This window comes from Papaver somniferum, chromosome 8, assembly GCF_003573695.1.
Source record: "Papaver somniferum cultivar HN1 chromosome 8, ASM357369v1, whole genome shotgun sequence".
Lineage (NCBI taxonomy): Eukaryota > Viridiplantae > Streptophyta > Magnoliopsida > Ranunculales > Papaveraceae > Papaver > Papaver somniferum.
Window position 1 is genome coordinate 45395278 of NC_039365.1, and position 10687 is coordinate 45405964.

Consider the following 10687-nt stretch of genomic DNA (forward strand, 5'->3'; position numbering starts at 1 on the left):
CGAATCTCTACTTTCCCTTATAAACGAAAGCGATTAGGTTGGAGAGAAGACCGATTTCTTTTCTCTTCCTATTATCTCTCAAAAACTTCCTAAAACTTTGTAACGAGGTTCAAAGAATGCAACCTCAATGATCAGTAAATTCCTTTCCTCCTTTTATCGGTGGATGTAGACACCCATTATCGGAGTTGCAGTCGGAGAAAAATTAATGGTCAAAATGCAAATTCTACGGGGCTTCCCGGCGGCCGGATCCCGAGTAATAGTTGGGCTTGCTCTAAGGTCATGGGACTCATGGTATCATGATTCATGACCCATGTGGATACTAGTTGGTAGCTATGATGGAAAATAGAGATATATATGGGCACCCAATCTTAATGATAGGAAGTTTTAAATTTATTAGGCGAATTGGCGACTTTTTCCATTACACGCGATCTCCGGTGCAGAACGAATTCCAATAATTTAGGGTTTCTTCGATCCCCAAATTCAAATCAACAACCAAACAGAATAATCAGAAGTGAGAATTTCTATCTACACAGATGGTTCATGGGATCAATCACTCGTTAGAAATGGTAGAAACAGTTATGGGAGTTGCAAAAGTAGCTTTTGAAGCTGTTGAATTCAAGCATAATCATCTTGACCATCATCATGATGATCACAACAAATCAGAAAAAGAACAACAATATCATCAAGCTCTTTCAATCGAAGAAGAAAAGAAATTGAAGCTCTTCGGTATGAGAATCATCGACTTAGAAACATACTTGAAGAAAATCTCAAGCTTTTTCAAAATATCTCTCAGTCTCCATCTCTAACAAAAGATTGCCCTGCTGATGTAATTTCAAAATTAAAAACTAATGTTAAATTCCCTCAATTTCAGTTGGATTGCTTGTTATAGAATTTTCCCCCAAATTACTGAGAATTAATATCTTAAAATATCTGAATTATTCAATTTTCAGCTCTATAAACGTCTTGAAGCGGCTGTGGAATCTACTAAGTTCTTAAATCAGCTTGAATCACTTCATCAAGCATCTAATAACTTTCCTTTTGAAGAAACTACAGGTCTATTCATTAACTTGTTTTTTTTTTACTTTTTTATTTATCAATTATCTTGATTGTGAACTGATTATGGGTGCTGTTGATGCAGAAGCTGATCTGGTAACCGTGGAAATTTTAGTGAATGGGGAGAGGAGTCGATGGGTATGGGTAACAGATGAGAAGCTCGTAGAAGAGCGGAGTGGAATTGATAATGAAACTTATGTAATTGTTAGTGAAGATGATGTGGTGGAAGGTGTTGCCAACTTTATGGCTAAATGCATCATTTCTAATCCCAAAACTCAGGTTATAAAACTGAAATAAAGCTTTTGAGTTTTGCTTATTAAGGTAATTATTTATCTGACTTGGTTATGGTGTGTTAAAATTACAGAAATTAACACCACAGGAGCTGCAGAAAAGTAAGTTTATACTTGAATTCAATATAATTTTTTCTAATCTTTATACTAGTAGTCCGTATAGCTGTTTTAATGCTAGTTTTATGCATTTGATTTATATGAATACAAGTATGCAACCTAATACCCTGTAGTTCTTTACTTACTGAATTAAGTTAGATTACCAACAGGGAAATTCCCGAACCAACCATGATATTCACATTACTGAACTTGGAGAACGAATTATGCTGTGACTGTTGTTTCGGGAGGATGAAACTTGCAAACGGTACCTTAGGTGGGAAAGCACAGCAGGAGTCATATTTGTCACTGTAGTCAGCACTAGTTGTTATCTACTTCTTCCTCATTAACAACAATAATGAATAGATGGCCCAAAGGGTTTTGTCAACAAAATTTCTCATCGGAATAGCAATTAATTTCAGCGGTAGCTGACCTGGCTGTACGCACTTACTAGTGCCAAAATCCAGTGTTTACAAAAACAGATACAGTAGCTGACCCATACCCAGTGTTTACATGTGTGAAAATCCAGTGTTCGTTAAAAAATACAACCTTGTTTCTTGATACTTATTAGTCATCATTCATTAATCTGGGTCATGTAGTGTAGATAGGAGTCACTCTGTAACATTTCAATTGAGAATACGTTTAATGCTGGGATTTGTACTTCCTTTCACATTTTGCAGCCTAGATGATTGGTCAGTATACAATGTGGTCGCTCACTTAACCACTTCCCTTCAGTTGTAAAAAGTTAACATTTGCATTTCGGATGAAAACAATTCTTGAAATTAGCCTTTAATTGCTTAGAAGTGCTCAAAGCATTATCTTACTGGGGTTCTGCAGCTGGTCATAATGAACATATTGCATTTTTGAGGGGTCAACCACTATATTTGCCTGCTATAATTTCACAGCTTTTCTCTGGTTTTATCTTGTGTTGTGCGAGAATATTATCTTTCTAAAGTTTGGTACTATCTGTTTTCTCAAATGCCTGATTACTGACTGGGGCTGTTGATTAAGCTTTCTGATGGGTGCTTGAGATGTTAATAGTCCCATTCTGGTAGAGGGTTTATTAGCTTGATGTGGATTTGAACTTCTTTATGTTTGCCCTTTCTCTAACTAAATTTGGAATTTGCAGCTGTGGCCAAGGCTTTGGAAGGTGTGAACAGAATGGAGCAGTTGATGAACATCTGGCATGCTGGAACAATGTTTTATGGGTTAGCTATGTGGGGACTTGCACTGTCAGGGTTAGTCTTCTTACTTAAACTCCTGTCTGGTGTTATTTTCTTTTTGCTGTGCTCTTTTTCATAATTGGATTTGTATTGCAGGTTGTATAGGCATCGTGGAGTCCTGAAAGTGGCTGCAAAAGGGATTGGAGCGTCTGGTAAATTAGTTATGAAAGCTCTTTGAATGGTTACATAATCCTTTATGCTAAACATGTGAAGATCAACCAAAACACTGTAATAGAAGCTTGCTATTTTCTGTGTGTTTGTCTTATTTATGTCATCGTCACTGGGCCCTGTCATCTGTATCAAGTCATACCTGTAACAGAACCTACAGCTCCTGTGTATATATTTTCAGGCCTGTTTACCGTTCCTGATTGGCTCTTGAACTTTGTACAGTATCAGAACTATTTGGTTTCGGTTTTGAATCTTGTTTCGTTTGGTTCTCTGAATGCAAATTGGCATTCCTGTACTTCTTGGGTTTTCTGTTCATGTATATAAAGTCAACCTAACCGGTAAATGCACCTCGCACTTTGTGGATAATTTGTCATTTTTAATTAAATAATTTTAATTCTTCCTAATAGATTAAGTTTGCGAGGACTCTTTTAATCCTTCACGTTTAAGAGATACGTTTAAGAGATGATAGTTATGTGATCTAAGTGATTGGTTGATGGATATCACCGGGGTTCTTATCATTCTCAGGCTCTGTAGGGTTGCTCAAAGGGAAGTTCATTTGTATGATTAGGTCATGCTAAAAATAAAACTGTCACTACATGAACACATTCTGGGCTTTCTATTACAGCAGATCATTTGTGTTGACACCTAAGATCATTTGTGTTGACACCTAAGATGTGACCTCATCCCGGGTCTTTCTGCCAATGGGTTAAAAGCAAGGCTGAATTGGGGGTCCTGGAAAAATAATTGGGGACCCTAGTTACAGGATAAAAAAAGGTCATGAAATAGTAATTGGGAGTTATCCCTTATCCCCAATTTTTTAAATGGCTAAACTACCCCAAATCATTAGTGGTAATTAAGTTAATTAATTGTTATTTAGTTTAATTAGATTAAAATCAGATTTAGGGATAAAATTTTGATAAAAGAAAAATTGTGTTTCTGTTGTGGAGAGGAAGAAGTTGAGTTTTTGGGGGATTCCAGTAGAGGAATCATATTGCTCAAAATGAAGGAACCAATCCTCAAAATGAAGAACCCGAAGCTCAAAACAATCAGGTAAACTTTCTATACTCTTCAAATTGTATGAATGATGCCCCAAGTGGTCGATTCATGTACACTATGCAACTACTCAGAGTGAGGGTCGTTAAGTCGAGAGGGTAATAAACGAACGACTCCAAGGAGTCGTCAATTACTTGACACAACCTTTGACGACTCAAACCTGCAACTTTTGCAGGTTATGAAAAATCGTCAACCAAGTGTGATATAATTGACGACTCCAGCCAGTTAGGTCATATAGAGTCGTTAACTTAATATGTTTAGAACCCAACGACTCTAAAACTTTTTACTCTCTGAAGATGTTACTCTTAGGGTCGTTAATTTGGCATTCCTATATACTGACGACCCTAGCGAGCCATATAGAGTCGTTAGCGATTTAGAAATCCCTAGACGACACTATTCTTGGGCAGAAAACCAGGTTTAGGGTCGTTATATACTACACCCTAATGATTAACGATTTTTTATCAATCCAACATGCATATCAAAAATCGTTAAGCAATAAAAACCGTGGTTAACGACCCTGGAACTGTAACTGCAATTTTGCAGTTGAAAACCTAATTTTTTTTAGTTCACTTACGACGATGAATCAGTGAGAATTTTTTTTTCTCAGAAATCGTTAATGAAAAGGGAAACAGTGGGAGAGAGGGAGGGGGAGAAGAAGAATGGGAGGAGAAAAAATTATTAGAGAAGGATAAAATAGTTATTTCACCATCATTTTGGAAGCCCAATATATCTTTTGGGTGTAAAATGTGTCCTGGCCCCCCATTAGTTTCCATGGCCCCCAATTCAGCCTTGGTTAAAAGACCTCTACAATGTTTCCAACTTTCCTTGGCAAACCACAAAGTAACTGTGTCGTTTCCTCTTACAGAAGTCTAAAAAAGTCTAAAAGGAGGAAAATCAAGCCAAATTCCGCGTGACCCAGAATGACAATTTTTTCCAAACACTACAAAAGAATGGAAAAGCTGGATGCCAGAAAAATAAAGGGAAGTAGTCTATGAAAAATCATGCCCATAAGGAATAACATTGTCTGTGTATGCAAGATGCAACAATGCAGCTTTTGTCATTTGGGATGAAATAGCTAAAGAGTTCGAGGAAATATTTACAGAACCAAAAGTAAAATTATAAAGGCCCCAAAGGCTCCTCAAAAGAAAGATGTGTGCATCTTGGGGCTCCTCAAAAGAAAGATGCGTGCATCTGTAATCCTATTGTCTGGTCTTTGCAATCTAAACAGTCCCTTCCACCTGGTAATATCCCTTCCTCCTAGTAACGGTTCAAGTAGGTTCTACGTCCGAACCAGTTGTAGTCTGGGAGCTTCTGAATGGGTCCCATTGTAGCGATTGCGACGTCCTTGTCGAAGATAAAACGGTTTAGCAACACGTTTTACGGTACCTGCATCAACAGCATCAATCCTCGCCATCAGTTCAGCAAACGGGATTCTTCTACCATATGTAAGTAGCTGACGCCCAATATCTTCAGCAACTGGACTTGTTCCATCAATGTGAAGTAGAAGAGAAGATTTCAACTGATTGCGCGCACGAGTGACATCCTCTTTTGAGACTCTGTGAGATAATTTGCTCACTTCGTACATAATGGCAAAGGCTAAATCATCCAAGCAATCAGGCTTGCAAGTAGCATAAACACCAAATAGACCAGTGTCCTTATAGTTGGTATTAAAGGCCATCATGTTCTCAGCTATATCATCGATGCCAACCCTCTGTGCAAGCTCTGAACCCATGTGCTTTCCCCCTCCTGCACTCTTATTCCAGGAACCCAGCATGGACTGCATGACCATCAAAGCAACAGAATCCGGGTCTGTCCAAGATGCTCCACTGAATGCTACTGCGAAATGTGCAAGAGGAACACCGTCATCAATTATCCTAACCTCAGAACCAGTAAAAATTGCTGGCTCAAATTGAAACAGTTGAGCAGCTGTTGTAGGATCGGTTGACAACTTTGTGAAATGCTTCTTTACTTGATTAACAATATCCTCATGCTTCACATTCCCAGCAGCTGCAATAACCATTCTGGGAGCCGTGTAGTGATCCTTAATGTAACTTTCAAGATGTTTTTTGGTAATAGCCTTAACATTGGCTGCAGGTCCAATAATGGTTCTACCCAGTGGAGAGTACTGGTACGCTGCTGCATGTAAATGGTCACATATTACTTCTTCAACCAGGTGATGAACCTCTTCCAACTCCTGCAGAATGCAACTACGTGCCTTGGTAATACGATCCTCAGGGAAGCAAGAATTTTGCAAAATATCAGCCAGAATAGCTACTGCATCATCCACATTTTTACCCAACACCTTAGCATAATAAGTTTGTTGTTCCCTAGATGTATATGCATTGAGATGCCCTCCCATATTTTCAATCCCTTCTTCCAAAGCCCTAATAGATCTATTCTCAGTTCCTTTAAACAACATATGTTCAAGAAAATGTGCAGTACCATGAGTTTCACCACATTCATATCTACTACCAGAATCCACCCAAACACCAACAGTAGCTGTACTTGCAGCTAGATTGGACTCAGTAGCAATCCTCAACCCATTCTCTAATGTCGTAACCCTAGTCTCAGGTGCAGATAATACTTTTGAATGATCATAATAACTGGATGGGGAGAGTTATACTGAAGAAACCTAGAATCTGGGTTTTCTAATTTCTTGATTTTTGATTTAACTTCTTCAGCTAAACGATCATAGATCATAACATTTGGGGTTGACGGTTTACCTGATACAATTGAAGCTGATGTTGAGAAACATCTAGTAGGTTGGATACTACGAGATGCTTCTGATGATGAGAATAGTTTTCTAGATGATCTTTTGATGAGGTTTAGGGTTTGGTTAGTCGCCATGGCTAGTGTGTTTCCTCTGAGAGAGGAAACCCTTTCTTTTTCGTGTGTGTTTCTTTTTTTACCGGGTAATCTTGCTAAATTGTGGAGTTTTATTTAGAGGAAAGTAGAAGATCCAACGGTTGTTAAGCCCTGACATGGTGCAGATGATGGTATACATCCAACGGTCGTGATGGACCAAAGGTTTAAGACGACTTTTATAAGGGTTTTGTTATAAGCCGAGACGAAACGAAGGTGACTAGGAGTTTTTTGTGTGCATTAGACTCTTGTTAAACTCCCCTGCTAAACCCTAGTTTCTCATCAATCTAAAGGAGAAACTAGGGTTACGGAAAGCTTGCGCAAATCAGGTATTTCTCTTTTCCGAATTCTGATTCTTCATCAAAAGATTTAATCAATTTTGCTCAATTTTTGACGTCGGGATTTGTCTTTTATGTTTGATTAAGTGTTTTGTTATTCAACCCCTAACGCCGTGCGTCAAAGGAATTCTTGTTTTAGAAAATTGTCTTCTTCGTGGAATCGCTTGTATACAGATGGAATGTAGTTTAGTTGTAAGGAATTCATTTTAGGGTAAAAATGGTGTTACGTGTAGAACGTCACTTGGGTGTTCTTTGGTAATGTTGAAATTCTGGAAATTCATTATCTTGGGGGATGCAGGAGACTAGTAAAGCTTAGGTTTGAAAGTTTGAAACCCTTGTCTTTCGTTGCAGTGTGGCGAAGGAATTGTTGGCTTAGGAGTTTCCTTTTTAGAGTAATCACATCGTGCTAGTCTTATTTACCATAATAAAACCTAAGTTGAATTATAATAATCAAATCCAACTTCGGTTTTGATTATTCAGCTGTCAGATATTCTACCCGTAGTTGATAATCGTAAGGTTAAAAGAGAACAGGGTCCATCTGGGTTCGTTGTTTGGGAAGAAAATAAAGTCATATAGAGAGTTCGAACTTTAAATTTCAGGCTTTTAGACACATGCAGTCCTCAATATAGACAGTTACGACCTGTGAAACTAGAGAACTGTAATCAGTGAATAACCTTCCTTTCCTGTTTGTGTTTGTGTAGAATCGTACTCAGCTGTTTGTTGTTAGAGAGTGGAAGCAGTAAAAGAATGGAGTTTTGTCCAACTTGTGGGAATATGTTAAAGTTTGATCCTGCAACTGTTGGATTTAAAGCTAGCCTTCGTTGCCCTACTTGTCCCTATGTTGCACAAATAGGAACCAATGTAAAATCCTACACTCTAGAACATCATCAATTTCTCCCTCTGTAACAGTTTATGTTGGGGAATTTTTTATATTCTTTTTATGCTTAAAATATAACAGGTAAAGCTCAAGAAAAGACAACCTCTTGTGAAGAAACAGATTGAACCTATTTTCAGTGGTGCACATGCTATGGCAGTGGCCCCCAAAACACAAGGTATCATCCTCTTCCTTTCCTTTATCTGTAAATTGGGTTTTATTTTTCGTAGTAGTCTGGGTTTCAATTTTGCCTGCTATAAGTTATCAATTGATTCGCATTCAGATTCGCAGTTCACATGGTAATTGGTTCACGCATTTGGTTTCACAGTTCACATATTAATGGATTCAGATACTTGGTTTCACGTTTACGCAGAGTGTTAATGCCCAACTATGTACAATATAATTGTATACTTCAGATGAAAATAAAACAATATAGTCTCTTAAGTCCAATTTAATTTATACTTTTTTTCACGACAGTAGTATTAGTACTAGTTATGTTGATAAAATATGGGGAAAGCAAAGAAAATTAGTTTTGGGGATTCTAGTGATTTGTTCTGTCAAAAAGAATTATTCAGTGATATCAAACCTAAAATGGTGAAAATTGTTTGGGAATATAACCCCTTAGGCCTTTACCAATTAATGTGTTTCTCCATAAGGGTAACTAATATTACTGGCCATCCAATAGATCTGGTATAGGATATGAGAAAAATACACCCATTAGGCTTGGAAAATCAGTAAACGGGAGTATGAGTTAGTTATACAATCACCTAGTATGTAAGCTAACATTCTATGTTATTGAGGAATCCAGTCACTTACGAGGCAAGGTAAACATTAAATATCCTAACTTTGGAGTGTGGGGTACACTGGTCCTAAATACCTGTGTTGGATCTCAGCCTTTCTTTACCTTATTTTTCACCTTGTGCTATTTGAGTTCAAACAGTTGGTTGTTAAAAGGGAGAAGGAATCAGTTATGTCTTGATTCTGCATGTTTGTGAGGGGATTATGAGAGGTCAACTTCCGGCTGTGAAGTGCTTTAACCTCAGTCTTAGATATCGGCTGGTGTCAGAGGTTTCACTTGATAATCATTTTGATGGGTTAAAGGCTTAGGCCAAATGAATTTTTTAGCGTTCCCCACGTTATTCTCTTCGATTTGTTCAAGTAACCTGTTGTTATTTTTACTTGAATTGTTATCTTTGTTGTTTGAATGTGTTGGGTATAAGTGGGTGTGTTGTGAAGAGTCTCCATGTTACCTCATGTGACACTTAAATGAAGTTAGACGTAGTTATAGATAATAACTGTATAAATATATCTTTTTAAGATGTTCATCTGAAATTTGAAACAGTTAAATAAGAAATCAATGGATACTGGAACCTGTGAAAATTTGAAGAAGTAATATGTCGATGAGATGAAGCTTCTTTTTCATTTGTAATAATTTCATTGTTTGGAAAAATATGTAGCAAAAACTGTCCTATTCCTGTAATTGCATTGTCTTATACACTGAAAACAAGACCCAAGCTACTTTAACTCTTCTAATGCCCCCTCTGAGATGCCTATTAACATGTTGAAATATATTTTACTACACCACATGCTCATTTAATTGGGTTGCTCCCAATTTAAACCGGTCAACATTATTTTTGCTTGTCGATTTTTCTCCTAATTACATCTAATTTATTTTGTTTATACTTTTCTTGTTTGTTCTGTGAACTAGCACAATGTCCCAGTTGCAGGCATGGGGAGGCCTATTTTCAGGAGTTCCAGACTCGGTCTGCTGATGAGCCCATGACAAGGTTTTATGAGTGCTGCAATTGCTCTAGGCATTGGCGCGAAGACTGAACATTACCGGGGTCGATGGGAATTGTTAATTTGGTGTGGCGGCACTTCGCCCCGCTCTCTTGGCCCAGATGTATTGGAACATTCTTAAATATTTTTCATGATAGGAAAGTTTCACTCATTGATAATCTATAGGTTTTATCTATTTTCTACTTTCTACCCATGTGCCACCTTGAATTCCTATATATCCTAAATACTTCCTTTTTGACTTTATATTTGCACCCATCAACTATATAGGATCATGCAACTAAACTGTAAACACTTTTTCTTCTCCATGGACCGCCTTTTTCTACTCCACCACAACCATATTGGAGGAACAGACCAGTACATAGTAGAATTGTTTGTTTTAGCCCAAAACGCAAGTCAATGAGCGACAAAATTACAAGTGCGAGGTTGGAAAATGAACAAACATGCTACAAGATTAGAAGAGAAAAACTGGATATCCTTAAAGATGAAACATGTTTTGAGGCATACTGAATTTTGTTGAGGCATACTAAATAATGCCAAAATAGGGTCACTAAATAAAAAACAACATCACCCCTTATCCACCCTTTTTGATAATGGCATAACTACCCTTACATAATTAGTGTTAATGATTATGATTAGATTTGATTAGCTAGGAATTTTAAGGATTGATTAAAAATAAAATTATTAGTGGTGAATTAGTAGATAAATCAAATTTATGTGAGAGAGTTGGGATTTTTGAGAGGAAGAAGAAGAAGAAGTGAGAAAAAAAAAACTTGGGTTTTGAATTTTGAGATTTTAGTGATTAGAAGTGACCAAAATGGGTGATTCAAATCAGAGGTAGACTTCTATACGAGGTTTAATTTCTTTTTATAAGTTGAATCTGTCAAAAAAATGAATTTTTAAAACCCAAATCTACTGACCAGATGAACAGTTCGG

At 37.3% G+C, this 10687-nt stretch overlaps 2 protein-coding genes and 1 pseudogene across 2 annotated transcripts; 2 read left to right on the forward strand and 1 right to left on the reverse strand.

Annotated features, from left to right (window-relative positions):
* The first annotated feature begins 563 nt into the window (after window positions 1-563).
* On the forward strand, window positions 564-2837 carry LOC113305519. The gene is made up of 6 exons (XM_026554540.1): window positions 564-726; window positions 970-1053; window positions 1139-1332; window positions 1418-1445; window positions 2566-2674; window positions 2756-2837. Exons 1-6 carry the CDS (start codon window positions 564-566, stop codon window positions 2835-2837), a joined length of 660 nt encoding a protein of 219 aa, XP_026410325.1.
* Window positions 2838-4844: 2007 nt separating this feature from the next.
* LOC113301507 lies at window positions 4845-6781 on the reverse strand (annotated as a pseudogene).
* A 176-nt stretch (window positions 6782-6957) lies between these two features.
* On the forward strand, window positions 6958-9997 carry LOC113304522 (DNA-directed RNA polymerase III subunit RPC10-like). The gene is made up of 4 exons (XM_026553654.1): window positions 6958-7071; window positions 7782-7941; window positions 8039-8132; window positions 9663-9997. The coding sequence occupies exons 2-4, from the start codon at window positions 7828-7830 to the stop codon at window positions 9785-9787; spliced, it is 333 nt and encodes a 110-aa protein (XP_026409439.1). The 5' UTR covers window positions 6958-7071; window positions 7782-7827; the 3' UTR covers window positions 9788-9997.
* Window positions 9998-10687: the final 690 nt, after the last annotated feature.